The sequence below is a fragment of the Arvicola amphibius genome, chromosome 1 (genome assembly GCF_903992535.2).
Source record: "Arvicola amphibius chromosome 1, mArvAmp1.2, whole genome shotgun sequence".
Taxonomy (NCBI): Eukaryota; Metazoa; Chordata; class Mammalia; order Rodentia; family Cricetidae; genus Arvicola; species Arvicola amphibius.
Genome location: NC_052047.1, coordinates 121614796 through 121630626, shown reverse-complemented (window position 1 = coordinate 121630626; position 15831 = coordinate 121614796). Strand labels below are relative to the sequence as shown.

Here is a 15831-nt window from a genome sequence, read left to right as displayed (position 1 = left end):
TTCAGGATAGAGAATGATGCAATCTCCAGGCAAAGGTCATGTCACGGGGCCAGGACCTCAGAACAGCACCGTCACAGCTCCCTTTGTGTAGTCCTGTTAGATGCCCCTGCTGGCTAAGTCTGGCCTTTCTCCTGCCTTAGCCCGTGGGATTTGGTCCATCCTCTAGAAATGTATTTCAGGTGGAGGCAGGTGGTGGGCAGGTAGCAAATGAAACTCAGACATGGACAAGGAACTTGGAAGTGTCTGCCTCCCCTCCCTCTCCATCTTCTATGCTGAAGCCCTTTATTCCCTGCCGGGTGGGCATCTCACTTGCACACTTGGGCATTGGAGACATGTGGCTTAGCTTTCTGAGAAGACTGGCTCAGTCTTGAGTTGTTGCTGATTTCCTACTGGGATCTGGGCTAATCAGACTGGCCATCACTGTGATAAACACCTTGATATTTCTCTTAGCTCCAGGGTTCAGAGGCTTTGATCATTATTGCTTGGACCCCTTACTCTGAGCACATGGCGAGGCAGGGCGTCATGACAGGGAGACAGGGTCTATTCACTTTGTGACAGAAGGGAGGCAAAGAGAGAAGCAGAGCCCACAGACTAAGCAAAAACCCTCAAGTTATGTTCCCAGTGACCAAATTCATCTAGTCCCACCATTTAAAGCCATCACCTCCCAAACCATTGTCCTCAGCTGGAGACCAAGTGTTTAAACTGAGCCAATTAGGGCACTATACAGTCAGTTCATAACAAGTTCACTCATCCCATCTGTGTCCCAGCCCAATGCTCTTTATTTCATGCTGGGAAGAAGTCACACTGGAGGGTGTGTTTGGGTTACTAGGTTCTTCACCATGTCCCATGTGCCTTCGACCTTCTTTTAAAAAAATCTTTATAGTAGCATGTATTAGTTATACATGATCATAAGTTTATTACAACATTTTCATACATATGCACAATGCATTTCAATCATATTCATCCTCCTACCATCCTCTTTCTGTTACCTTCCCACCCTTTCCCATGCTTCTCTATCGCCTTCTTTCTCCCAGCTGGAGGTGGGTATGATATGTGTGTGCATGTGTCTGTGTGTGTGTGCCTGTGTGTCCCAGTTAGTTTTATTAGTGTTGCTTCTAGCTTTGTTTATAGAAACATGGACACATTTCTAGTGGTTACACTACTGAACAAAATGTCTCTCTGTCCCTCTTTAACCTTTAACTGCATATGAATTGTCTGGGAGCAGTGGGGCCCTCTGAGCTCCTCCCTACTCCATGGAATCTAGTACAGGTAATTATTAGTCACTGTGAATTCAAGAGTAACAGCCATCTCGTGCCCAGAGATCACATTCCACACCCCCACCTCCTATGTTCCTTCTGTCCCTTTCTGAACCTCCAAGAAGGTGATAGAAATGTCTTGTTCATGGAGCATTCAATAAGCACTGCTTCTCAGCCCACTGGCCAGCTGTGAGTCTCTGCAGTCACCACTGACAACTGCATATGGTGCTTCTCCAACAGAACCCCAGAGCTCTCCTGCCTTTCTTTCCCCCAAGTCGCCCTACACTGCTTCAAAGATGAACACCCTGTTCACAGCTCCTTCTCCTGTCTGAGATGTAATAAGCATCCTGCCAACCCCAACTGAGTGAACTGATAAGTGAACGACGTCCATCCAGCTGTGCCATTCTTGCTCCCATTACCTTCTCCATGTTGGCCCAGTGGTCTATCACATCACTAGCGAAGTTGAACTTGGCAGGTACTTCTTCCTGGTTGCCCCACTGTACGGGTGTTAGTTTCTTGCTATTAATTTGGAATGTACGAATGGACATCTGAGTACCCCAAAGGGTGCAATATCTTGGAATTTTCCACAGCCAATGCATGGTTAGAGCTGCGAAGGAAGGAGATGTAGGTGAACTCTTCCCTACTAAATTGTGAGACTCACCGTCAGCTAGTGAAGAGGGCTGTTTCCACCCTCCAGGGTTGTTTGGTTGTATTTGTAGTGGGTTGAACTGACACTGAGTGCCTGGTTCAGACTCCTCTGTGTGCCACTCCCCAACAGTACCGCCCTCCAGTTCCTGCCGCAGTGGATTTCCAATCCCAGGTAATATACTATTTTAGCTTAAAGTATGAGTGCTGAACCATTTAGTGGTTCCCTGTAGTTAGGTTACGTCACCCACTCACTACCAGTGCAGTGTGGAGGGAGAGTCTATATTCTCTTCATGTTGACTTCGGCTTGGTAGTGAGATACACTCTGGTTAATAGGATGAGTATGGGTTGGTCAGATTTGCATTTACACCCCCACCCTGTGTGTGTGTGTGTGTGTGTGTGTGTGCACTGTATGCATGTGCATACACAGGTGTGCACATGATCATGCCTGTGAATGCGTGCAGAGGCCAGAGGAAGATGCCGAGTAACCTTCTCTATGTCCCCCGTGACAAGGTATCTAATTCCATCTAGAACCTGCCATTTCCCACGTAGGCTTGCTGGCCAGAACGCTCCAGTGATCCTTTTGCCTCTGATCCCCAAGCACTGGGTTCACACAGACCCAGATTTTTACAGGCCTGCTCGGCTTCTGAACGTAGGTTCTCATGCTACTGTTGTGAGTGCTCTTACCCACTGTGCCATCTCCCTAGTTCAGTTTCTGGGACTTCCCATGAGAACTAGAGATCTTCGATGAGCACTAACCTTCTTCCTGGGTCCTAGAGTGATGCCCTAAGGAACTCACCTAAGCCCAACTTGACCCCTTCCAACTTTCCATTATTTTGCAGCTAAGTTTGGTAGGCACATCCTAGATCTATGTTTAGAAGGAAACATGTATATATTTGAACGCTGTGGCGTGCTCGGGATGCTTGCCAGTGCACCAACTGTTGACTAATACATTAACTTTGGAGTAAGTTTTGATTGACGTATCTGAAAATGTATACTACAGGATCTAACATAAACAGCAACTTTCAGAATTATAGCTGCTGTTATTGTTTTCAGCTGTATTAGCTCCAGGGAAAGACATTGTGAGGCTATATACACTGGTCTTTGAAGTCTGTCCTGTGCTCTTGCATGAGATTGCAGAATTTTAAACCCGATGACCTTTGAGTCAGAGAATCCATCCAATCTATCCCCTTGGCTGGATTCCCAGCCCCCTTGGTCTAGGCAGAGGCCTTGAGAATGCTCGTCTGTGGCACTTCCATGTTCTCTCCTGTATTCTCAAAGACAAGGTGAGAGTTTCCTTTCCAGGCCTGGCCAGCCATATCTAGTGCTTTCCTGGTTGCTGGTATCTCCCTTTCGACAGCTGACTCCTCCTTATTTTCTGGCCTCACTTCTTCAAATAAGCATGTACTCCTTCACCCCCAGATACCTCTTAGTTTCTGCCTATGCTTCTGCCCAGCTCTGTACCTCTCTACTTTTGGTTTGCTGAAGGCCCCTTTCCTCTATCCAACGTTGTACCCCTATTAAGACCCTGTGACATTCCCTTTGTGGCTCCTAGGAGTTTTAAGATCTTGTCTTCCACGGGGGAGTTTTCACCCTCCCTGACAACTGTTACTCCTCATGACTGGCGAGAGTCATCATGGTGCATGTGCCCCCAACCTTCTGTCTCTTGCAGGAATACTTACTTGCCAAGCTGCTTCTGGAACTCTCTCTGAAGGTAGCTTGGTCTACTTCCCTCTTGGGAAGTGGTTCCAGAGCTCCTGCAGCCCTGGAGGAGAGAATAGCACTGAAGCAGATGGTTCGCAGATCAAATCCTCTGAGGGCTCAGCTAATCATTAATGTGGGGCGCTGCTACTCCTCCCAGTAAAGTTTGTGTGCAGTGCAGTTTTTGAGTCTGTGGAGGGTGACTCTTTAACCCAAGGGGTCAAAATGAAGTTTATTCTCATGATTGACAGCAAGTATTTTCTCTTACCAGGAAGAGAAGGGAATTTCAGAGGCTCTACACACTGTCTCGCTGCCTTTAATCTTCTCACTTGTTTGGCTTCCACCAAGGGTCTCTTTCCCTGTTCTGCCTGTGACACGGCTCATTCAGCACCACAGCTCAGATCCAGGCCTCTTGTTAATACCTTACAAGTGTGCCTCTAGGCTGGATCTCTCTCCTGGGTGTTCATTTATTTGATGTCTCTACTTGGCTACCTAACAGGTTTTTAAGAGTAAATGCAGATAGTTCCAGGCATTCTAGCCCTGAACCATCCACTGTATCAGCGGCCTTTACAAAAGGATGGTCACCCTGTTGCTCCCACTCTCTCTGCATGAAATCTCAGCCTTCCAACCCCTTATGCCTAGACCTGGAGAATCTAACAGTTCTGCCTTCCAGCTGTGACTGCAATCTGCCTCACTCTCTCCAGTGTTCCAAACCACCTTTTCCTATCTGTTTTAGGGTTACCAGCACTGTGATGAAACACCGTGACCAAACGCAAGTTGGGGAGGAAAGGGTTTATTTGACTTACACTTCCACATTGTCATCCATCATTGAAGAAAGCAGCACAGGAACTCAAACAAGGTAGGAACCAGGAAGTAGGAACTGATGCAGAGATCATGGAGGAGTGCTGGTTAGTGTCTTGCTCAATCTGCTTTCTTGTAGACCCCAGAAGCACCAGCCCACGGATGGTACTACCCACAGTGGGCTGGACCCTCCTCCATCAATCACTAATTAAGAAATTGCCCTAACAGCTGGATTTTCTGGAGGTATTTTCTCAACTGAGGGGCCATCCTTTCAGTTTACTCTAGTCTGTGTCAAGTTGACGTAAAACTAGTCAGCACACTGTCCACAGGAGCATTTTTGTGCTCTCTTTCCCTTTCTTCTTGCCTCTGCCCTTGACCCTTGAAATCTGTTCCCAGAATGAGCCTGACTTAACTCAATCAGACCATGGAGCCTTCTGAGTAAAATACTAGGTCCTTGGTTGCCGTTGTCTACAAGGTCATGACCTCAAAGACTTCCCAGGACTCTTCCTCCTGCTTCCCCAGTCCAGTCAATGGGCCTCTTTGTCTTCCTGTCTCCGCCAGACACACTCCGGCCTCAGGCCTTTTTGAGTATTATTCTCTCTGCCTAAAATCCTTCTCCCTAACATTTAGATGATGTGCTAAGTAGTTTTTGTCAACTTGACGAAGCTGGGAAGAGGGGACCTCGACTGAAAAAAACCCATCCATCAGATTGGTCTATAGGCAGCATTGCATTATGCATAATTATATAAACATTCTTGATTAATGGTTGATTTGGGAGGACCCAACACACTAATGTGGTACAACCACAGGGTTGGTAATCCTGGGTTATATACATTATTTATAACATATTACATATACAAACATAAACTATATATACATATATAAACACTATATAACCACATACACACACAGAGACACAAACACACACACACACACACACACACACACACACACACATACACACACACACAATTTTACAATTTCCTGAGCAGGATATGAGACTGAGCCAGTCAGCAGTTTTCTTCCATGGCCTCTGCTTCAGTTACTACCTCCAGGTTCTTTCTGTGAGTTCCTGCCCTGACTTCCCTACTGTAAGCTGTAAGATGAAATGAACCAAAGTATTTTCTTAAATATTTACTTTCGTTTGTTGTTGTTATTTATGTGCATGTGGTGTGTCTGTGTGCAGGTTTCCATGAAGCCCAGAAGTGTAGTGAGGAGGGGACAGGCTGCGTTCCTGCCACCCGGCTCCCACACGGCTAGCTTTACACGCGAAATAACAACACACAAACTGCATTCTTTTAAACACTGCCTGGCCCATTATTTTCAGCCTTTTACTCACATCTTGATTAACCCATATCGAATAATCTGTGTAACACCACGAGTGGTGTCTTACTGGGAAAGATTCAGCATGTCTGTCCTGGTGGCTGGCTTCATGGCACTGGCTCAGAGAGGAGAGGCAGGGCAATTGTCTGAGCCATCTACCTCACTTCCTTTTTCCTGTTCTGTCTACTCCACCCACCTAAGGGCTGGCCAAGGCAGTTTGTTTATTAGCCAATGAGAATCCTCCATCACAGAAGGGAATGGCAGATCCCTGGAGCAAGAGTTACAGGTGGTTGTGAGACTGATATGGATGTTGGGGACTGAACTCAGGTCCTTTGAAAAAAGCAGTACATGCTCTTAAACATGGAAATCTCAGCCTTTCCTGCTCTTCTATGTTGGGACTTTAATAAATACTAGGCTTTCCTTAGGCAGGAGAAGGATGCCTTGTGAAGGAATTTGGGAAGATTTACTTCCTGGTCAGTACTTCGAGGTCCCCTGAGGTTTGCTGTGTCCATTGGGAGTCCACAGTGACAGGCTGCTCTTCCTGTTGCCTTTTCTCCTTTATAGGTGCATTTGCCCTGTCTTAGGTGCTTGCCAGAGACATCAAAGCTGTTCACCTCTGCTGGACTGAGCCTTTTCCTGGATGGGAGGGAGGTGTAGAATCACCCTTCTTTCTTGCTTCCTGATGCTTTCAAAGCCTTATGTGCCCCACTCCTCAGCCTGGATTCCTGTCTTTTTGTTTCTTTAAATAATATATTTATTCTTTCAAATTTGTGTGTGTGTGAAACATATGAAATGCACTTTATCCTCTTCCCACAAAGCCTTCTCCATAATACACTCTCTCCTACTTTTATATCTATTTTTATGTCTCCTCAAGTTTAATTAAGGCTGGTTATACAAACATGGCTGAGGAGTTATTTACTTGGGCAAAAATATCACTTAACAATGGCTATACAACTGAGGATTATGACTCCGTTTACCTCAGCAACCCATAACTGCCTACAGCTCCTCAGGATGTGAGCCCTTGTGAAAGTCTCCCCTGTCCACAATGTGGTGAAGAAAAACAACTCTGTTGTGAGTTCAGAGTGTGTCTGGAAGATGGTGTTTTAGAGCAAGCCTGCTCCATCCTCTAGCTTACATTTTTTTCTGCCCTCTTTGCAATGTTCCCTGAGTCAGGGAAGAGGTAAATATATGGATATAAAAGTAAATATTTACAAGACAGCTCAACACTATGTCCATTAAGCAAAACAACTGTAGTAGGTTGGTTTCTCACTAGGGATTATGACCGGGTTTACATTAACAGGCAAGAATTCCCTCCTGTGGAAAGTGCCTCAAATCCAACCAAAATGTGGTTGGTTATCCTTATAACAGCCATGCCACTATTTTACCAATAGACGTGTTTTCCCTGGAAGATTAATATTGTTTGAAGATAACTTTTCTACCCTGGAGGCTGACTCGTACCTCCCAACACTATAAAAACTAGCAGGCAAGGAGGAAGTTTCCAGCTCAGTTCTAGCTTGGGTTCTCTATTACCTGCAGCCACAACACATGATGTCTTCAGCAATAGGGCCATATTATCTCTTCTGGTGGGTAACTAAGAAAAATGGCAACAGTCTGTATTGTTTGAGGGCCTCTAAGGACCACCTGACCAACATCTCGTTTGGCAGTAGCACACATCTGGTCCTGGGATTTTAACTTAATAGTTCATGACTTCTAGGGCCACCGTGCAGAGTGGGTTTATACTTTCTTCTGTACCAGGTCATAGTAACCTCCTGGTTTTTGGGCAAACCACTCCCATCATTCTCAGGTCCCATCAGATTCCTACTTGTCCCGTTCCTTACACACAACTTCATAGTAGAAACTTGCCGTAGAACCCTGAGGATCTAAAGTTAGGTCACTTAGGTTTGAATCCAAACCCTCTGCTCCTGAGTCATATGCTCATGATTTCATTCACTCTGAGCTTCAGCACTCTTGTCTAGACAGAGGGGTAACCTTAACACAGCTCTAAATATGAGGATGTTGATGTCAATGGCACATGCGATGTTGAGAATAACACTTATGTGTGGTACATTTCAAGACTGCTGGGCATGCACTCAGGGATAACATATGTAGCTAGCATTTGTGATACCTTGGGTTATATCATTGGCATAACAAAAACAAACAAGCAAACAAACCAAAATAGTCAAACTCAGTTATTTCTGGGTAGGTGAGATGTTTGAATTTTGATTGAAGTTTAAATATTTCTTATTTTAAATTTAATTATTCTAAGTTCAAGTTATTTACTTATGTAAATCATAAATAAACAATAAAAATGTATTAATCGCTGTAAACATCTGATAAATTGAAGTCAATACAGTTTGGAATAGGAGATTTGGAAGGAACATCTTGAATCAATCTAAACTCCTGTATAGGTGAAGGCTCTGGGGATCATGCCTGATGATCTCATGCATGGGCAAGATTGGAGGGGACACAGTCCAGGGAATAGCAGACAAAATCACATACATTCAAGAAAACACACAAAAAAAATTTATTTGTTCTCCTAGAAAATGGGACAAAAGGGCTTACAGAGGTATTTGCTGTGATGCTTCCTGGTAGATAAGCCATGGAGCCCTGTCCTCACAGGGATATTTGGGTCTGTCAATTAGTCAGTAAATATTTATGAAAAAGACACAGACATGACCAAAACGCATCTCTTCCAATTTGAAGGAAGAACAGGAAATAATGTATAAAATGATTTAGTTAATTTTAGATACTGCTAAGCACCAGTCAGAAGTCAGATCACATCACATTTTCATTGAGAACCAAACAGTGAATCTTAATATAAAATAGACATTTGAGTTTTGCCATCATCGTAAAAGGGCCATGTTATAGAATATTAGTTTAAAATATGTTACATTTGTTTGGGCTGTGGAATATTTGTTTAGTGATGTGTTGCATTCTTTAATGTTGCATTTTTTTAACTCTGTGAAACTGTTATTTTGCTTGCCTGAAACATCTGATTGGTCTAATAAAGAGCTGAATGGTCAATAGCTAGGCAAGAGAGGGAGGGGTAGGTGAGACTGCCAAGCAGAAAGAATAAATAGAAGGAGAAAAAGAAAAGGTGGGGGGAGTAAAGGAGGAGGAAGATGCCAGGGGCCAGCCACCCAGCCACACAACCAGCCATGGAGAAAGAAGGAAAGAAAGGTATACGGAATAGAAAAAAGTAAAAGCCCAGAGGCAAAAGATAGTGGGATAATGAAAGAAAATCTGACTAGAAATAAAACAAGCTAAGGTCAGGCGTTCATAAGGAAGGATAAGTCTCCGTGTATTCATTTCAGAGCTGAGTGGTGGGCCCAAAGGGCAAAGGTTCAAAAAAGCAGCCACAGGACTGCCACCCCATTCAGTGCCGGCTTCCCTCCTCTTCACACCCCTCCTTAAAGCTCTCTCAACCTCAGTAGCGCTGCTTCCTGCCTGCTCCTTGAAGGCACTCCTGGCCCAGCCTTTGCACAAATGACTCTTTCTTGTCAGATTGCTTTTCTCCAGATTTCTACTTGAATATCCCCCTCCAATCTTTCAAATCTTTTGCAATTTTTTTCAGCATCTCAGTCATCTCAATAAAGCTTACCTTAGCCACCTACCTACTTAAAACTGCAAGCTGTCTCCAGACTGGTTCTCCTTCCCTCCTTTACTCTATTACCAGACTCCATGCTCCTTAATCCTAGTCGCTTTTAACTTTATAGAAAGAAATTTTAAACATTTTTGCTTCTGTCTCTGTTCCCTAGGACTTATGCTTTGTTAAGACAGATCCTTGCCTGTCTTGTTTATTGAGTTAGCTAAAGAGCTTAGGATACTCTACCTCAGAGAATTCGGTGAATACCTGGTTATATAAATTAGCACCATGAGGAAAATAAAGCACTTTGATATTCTAATGAACATGACTGCCCGAAGTGTGTAGCTGCATAAATGACTGCTTCTGCTATGTATGAATGTGCCTGTGTATGTCTGTGTGCACAACTGTTACGAATGTCTGAATGTCTGGTTCTATGTATGTGTGCACATAGCTGTGTATGTGTGATTGCTTATGTGAATTTGTGTGTATGTGTGCATGGCAGAGAGAGAGAGAGAGAGAGAGAGAGAGAGAGAGAGAGAGAGAGAGAGAGAGAGAGAGAGAGAGACTGAGTTATATTTATTTCCAATTTGATTTGGGATCGGCTAGGAAACACTCCTCTGGGAAAGTCTGTCAAGTTGATTGATTCCAGAGATATTTAGTGAGGAAGGAAGATTCTCTTCAATGTGGATGATACCACACTGTGATCCAGGACATCAATAAAAGAGGAAGCAGAATGAACACCAGGTTTCATCTGCCTCTGCTCCCTGACTGCATACAATGTGACCAGCTGCAAGATGCCCCTGACTGCATACAATGCGACCAGCTGCAACATGCCCCTGACTGCATACAATGCGACCAGCTGTAACATGCCCCTGACTGCATACAATGCGACCAGCTGCAACATGCCCCTGACTACATACAATGTGACCAGCTGTAACATGCTCTCTGACTACATACAACATGATCAACTGCCACATGCTTTCCCCACCACGAAGAACTGTGCTCCTCAAATCACTGGCAAGCTTGAATTATTTATTCTTAACCTGATTTTTCTCTTTTTTTTCACTTTCTCTTTTCCTTTCTCAAGTTGCTTTGCTCTCAGGGCACTGGAACTGAGTTAGACTGTGGAAATAGGCGTGATGAGCTCGCAAGGCAATGTTAGACACATGGTCGCATGTTCATCGTTATTTTGGCGTGTGTTAAAAGGAAGATGGCATTTGTCCTTTCAGGAGTATTATATCAACGGACATGAAGTGAATTGATGAGTCGCACAGATGGTATAAAGTTAGACCTATAATCATAACCGTGCAGTGCAAGTCAGGAAAAGCTGGGAAAGGCCTAGGGAAATGACGCTGGACATAGAGTAAGTTCTTGGGGGCGGGGGTAGAAATGGTCATCAATGCAGAGGACTACTAGTCTGGTAGGGAAGAGAGGCCACATGAACGGTGGAATCTGGTTCCTAAAGGCCACATGGTGGCTGGGAATTTTGTCCTTTTCCTTTGGGAGCTGAGTTGGGCTGAGGTCACTTGAGAGGAAGCTGGTTGAGGAGTGGGAGTCAGTAGGGAGCTCCAAAACACTAAACACCAGGCAAACAAACAAACAAAACCATTAAAAAATAGGCCATGAAACCAGAGATCTCCAAGGATGAACTGAGAAATATTTTAAGAAGTGTTCAACATCCATAGCCACTGGGAAAATGCAAACTAAAACTGCCTTGAGATTTCATCTTACCCCAGTCAGAATAACTGACATTTAAAAAAAAAATGGAGACAAATGCTGGCATGTATGTGGGGGAGGGGAGGGGAAGACTTCTTTACTGCTGATGGGAGTGCAAACTGGTCCAACCACTACTGACAGCAGTGTGGGGGTCCCTCAGAAAGTTAGAAATAGGCTTACCACATGATCCAGTCATACTACTAGAAGCAGAACATATATATACGGGATACAGTGGAATGACTTACAGATTGTGGTTTGTCGAACCCAACAATGGCTGCCTATGAGTGGAAGGTCCAGGAATCCAGTAGTTTTTCAGTCCTGGAGGCTGGATGTCTCAGCTGGTCTTCAGTGTACACTGGGATCCTAAAGAAGCAGGCTCTAATGCCAGTGGAGGAATGGACTTGAGAGGACGAGAACGAGCAGACAAAGACTGAGCGAACTCCCTTCTTCTGTGCTCTTTATATAGACTGTCAGCACAGAGGTCCTGATGAGAGGTGAGTCTTCCCACGTCAAAGATCCGGATTAGAGGTTGGTTTTTCCACTTTAAATGTTTAAGAAAAAAATCCCTCACAGGTGTGCCTAGTGATTTGAGTTTTTGTTAATTAATTAGTCATGTTGACAAGCAAGAATAGTCTTCACAAATCTCCCCCTGTCAACGCAGCACAATCTTATCTCCATATGTCAGGCTGCCTTTGTTAGTTTTACTGTCGCTGTGATGAAACTCCACCATCAAAGCAAAGCAGTTTTGCAAGGAAAGGGTCTGTTTGGCTTACACTTCTATATCACTGTTCATCATCAAAGAAAACCAGGACAGGAGTCCAAACAGGTCAGGAATCTGGGAGCAAAAGCCAATGTGGGGTCATGGAGGGGTGCTGCTTAACGGCTTGCTCAATGTGGCTTGCTCAGTCTGTTTTCTTATAGAATTCAGGACCACCAGCTCAAGGGTGACACTACCCACAATGATCTGGGGCTTCCCCTATCAATCACTAATTAAGAAAATGCCCTACAGCCCTAACTTATGGATGCATTTTCTCAATTGAGGTTCCCCCTTTCAGATAATTTTAGCTTGTATCAAGTTGACATAAAACTAGTCTGCACAGATACTTAATTTCCAAATGAAAATAACAATCAGTTCATAATTACACCCAAACATACTATAACTATTCCATATACAATCACAAATGCATTGTATATTTCACCAGGTCAGAAGATTTTCAAATACAATTTAACTGTCCTTTGTACAAGCACAGCCACATTATAAATTTAGAATAGGTGTCAATGTCTCTTGAGAGACGTTCTTTGAGTATCTCAAACTTAAATATGATACCCATTTGATATTCTCACAATTGATGTTCCATCACATGATAAAGAAATCGAGGAAAGAAAACATAAATATATGCACAAATGCATTCTTTTTTATTAATTTTTATTGAACTCTACATTTTTCTCTGCTCCCCTCCCCAACCTCTTTCCTCCCTGCCTCTCCCCTCCCCCATTCAACCCTCCCCCAAGGTTCCCACACTCCCAATTTACTCAGGACATCTTGTCTTTTTCTACTTCCCATGTAGATTAGATCTATGTAAGTCTCTCTTAGTGTCCACATTGTTTTCTAAGTTCTCTGGGATTGTGGTTTATAGGCTGGTTTTCTTTGCTTTGTATTTAAAAACCACCTATGAGTGAGTACATGTGATAATTGTCTTTCTGTGTCTGGGTTACCTCCATTCATTTTCCTGCAAAATTCAAAATGTTGTTATTTTTTTTCTCCTGTGTAGTACTCCATTGTGTAAATGTACCACATTTTCCTTATCCATTCTTCAGTCAAGGGGCATTTAGGTTGTTTCCAGGTTCTGACTATGACAAAGCTGCTATGAACACAGTTGAACACATGTCCTTGTGGCACGATTGAGCATCTTTTGGATATATACCCAAAAGTGGTATTACTGGGTCTTGAAGAAGGTTGTTTCCTAATTTTCTGAGAAATAGCCACACTGACATCCAAAGGGGCTGTCCAGCTTGCATTCCCACCAGCAATGCAGGAGTGTTCCCTTTTCCCCACAACCTCTCCAGCATAAGTTGTCATCAGTGTTTTTGATCTTGGCCATTCTTACAGGTATAAGATGGAATCTCAGAGTTGTTTTGATTTGCATTTCTCTGATGACTAAGGATGTTGAACATTTCCTTAAATGTCTTTCAGCCATTTTAGATTCCTCTGATGAGAGTTCTGTTTAGGTCTGTACTCCATCTTTTATATTGGATTATGTGTTCTTTTGGTGACAAGTTTCTTGAGTTCTTTGTATATTTTGGAGATCAGACCTCTGTCTGATGTGGGGTTAGTGAAGATCTTTTCCCATTCTGTGGGCTGTCATTTTGTCTTGTTGACTGTGTCCTTTGCTTTACAGAAGCTTTTTGGTTTCAGGAGGTCCCATTTATTAATTGTTTCTGTCAGTGTCTGTACTGCTAGAGTTATATTTAGGAAGTGGTCTCCTATGCCAATGCATTCAAGTGTATTTCCCACTTTCTCTTCTATAAGGTTCAGTGTGGCTGGCTTTATGTTGAGGTCTTTGATCCATTTGGACTTGAGTTTTGTGCATGGTGATAGATATGGATCTATTTTCATTCTTCTACATGTGGATATCCAATTATGCCAGTACCACTTGCTAAATATGCTTTCTTTTTTCCATTTGATTTTTTTGATTCTTTATCAAAGATCAGGTGTTTGTAGATGCGTGGATTGATATCCAGGTCTTCTATTCAGTTCCATTGTTCCTTTTGTCTGTTCTTATGTCAATACTAGGTTTTTTTCAGTACTGTAGCTCTGCAGTAGAATTTGAAGTCAGGGATTGTGATGCCTCCAGAAGTTCTTTTATTATACAGGATTGTTTTGGATATCCTACGTTTTTTTGCTTTTCCATATGAAGGTGAGTACTGTTCTTTTGGGGTCTGTGAAGGATTTTGCTGGGAATTGCGTTGAATCTGTAGACTGCTTTTGTTAAGATTGCTATTTTTACCATGTTAATTCTGCCTATCCAAGAGCATGGGGGATCTTTCCACTTTCTGGTGTCTTCTTCAATTTCTTTCTTCAAAGATTTAATGTTCTTGTCATACAAGTCTTCCACTTGTTTGGTTAGAATTACTCTGAGATATTTTATGCTACACAAATGCATCCTTAACAAAATCCAACAGCAACACTCATGTCAATTATAATCCTCTTTTCTGCAACTGGTCATGTGGCCTTAGCTGACATGTATAACTACTCTCCTCTCCTACCCATTCTGTATGTCCTCCATCCTCAGCAAGCACTTCAGCAGATCTTGGCACTTTTCCTGGAAGACTGACTTTACCTTTATTCCCAAACGGTCTGGGAATTAGGCTGTTGTAGTTTCTCACCAATTTAATCGCAGGGCATCAAAACACCAAGAGACGCCCTAAAGGATCTCCTGCATTCAAGATATAATCCTTCTTACTTCCATTCTGGAGAAGCGATCCAAGTTCGCCCTTGGTAATCTGGATCAATCATCCCTTCTAACTCTCTTATTACTTTCTTAGCCTGTCGGCTTAAAGACATTAGAAGCCCAAAGTGACCAGGAGGAAGTCTGCACTTCTAGTTCAATGGAATGTTTGCTGTGTTTCCTGGCAGGAGCACTCTCCTCTCTGGAAAGGCCAGCAGAACTGAAGGTCATGGGACCAGGAAACAAAACATTTCTTAGAGGGTCACTAGGGGTAAGAGTGAGTGTAACTTTTCCCTTCCTCACCCTCGACTGCTGGCTATGGGAGAAACTGTACCATATATTAGATGTTGATTGAAAGCATATACCACCTTCTGGAAAACCCTGGCCCTAAGTTCCAGACTGCTGCCTCCTAATAGGGCAGCACCTGTGTTTTCTTTTTTTTAATTGAAATTAGTTTATTAATTTTGGTAATTTTATTGCTTTAATATTGTACTCTATTGAGAGCTAGGTCAACCTGATGACCTCCCTTAATGTGTGGAAAATAAACACAATTCTTTCTCTAAACCAAGAACATGTTTGGCAGAGCCAGTAATGGCCCAGCGGCCAGGTCCTCACAGGGAACATTGGCTTTGGATACCTACAGTCAAACTTTTAACTGTGAATGGATTTTTTGGAAGGGGAGGGCTTCCAACTCACAAAAAAAAGAATGTTGTATGAACTGATAAGAGGGATATATAGTCTGTAGTATTTGGGTAGGATGTTCTCTGATGTTCTACGATGCTATTTAACTATGATGTGCCTAATTCTTTTCTGCAGTTCTTTACATTACTGGGATTGGGGTTTAGAAGTCACCTACCATTATATGTTGGGGTTCATGTCTGTGGTTATGTACTGTGTGAAAATATATTGTATACCATGTGAAAATATATTGCTGTGGTTGGTGTAATAAAATGCCAAATGGCCAATAGCTAGGCAGGAGAGATAGGTAGGACTTGCAGGCAGAGAAGAATCTCTGGGAAGAGAAAAAGGAGACTGGCCAGCAAATGAGGAGAAAAAAATTAAGGGCAGTATGGCGAGATGAAGGATAAAGTCACATGATGAAACACAGATTTTAAAAAATGTGGGTTAATTTAAGTTATAAAAACTAGTTAGGAACAAACCTAAGCTAAGGCCACACTTTCATAATTAATAATAAGTCTCCATGTCATTATTTGTGAGCACCTGTGTTTTCAAAAGGCTATTCTGTCTGTCTGTCAGGGGAGCAGCTTCAGAATGACAGGGAACATGGTAAGACCAGTAGATTCTATGACCATGGATCCATCATCACACTTCTCTGGCTGCCAAATGAGTTCCT

General features: G+C 43.1%; 1 protein-coding gene across 1 annotated transcript in view; it reads right to left on the bottom strand.

Annotated features, from left to right (window-relative positions):
- The window catches only part of Acsm2b (acyl-CoA synthetase medium chain family member 2B), a 30224-nt gene extending 26491 nt beyond the window's left edge, over positions 1-3733 (bottom strand). Inside the window, exons 1-2 of the mRNA XM_038346609.1 lie at positions 3584-3733; positions 1676-1863 (exon numbers count right to left, since the gene is read on the bottom strand). Coding sequence (XP_038202537.1) covers positions 1676-1855 — 180 coding nt within the window. The 5' untranslated portion in view covers positions 1856-1863; positions 3584-3733. The remainder of the gene's footprint in view (positions 1-1675; positions 1864-3583) is intronic.
- Positions 3734-15831: the final 12098 nt, after the last annotated feature.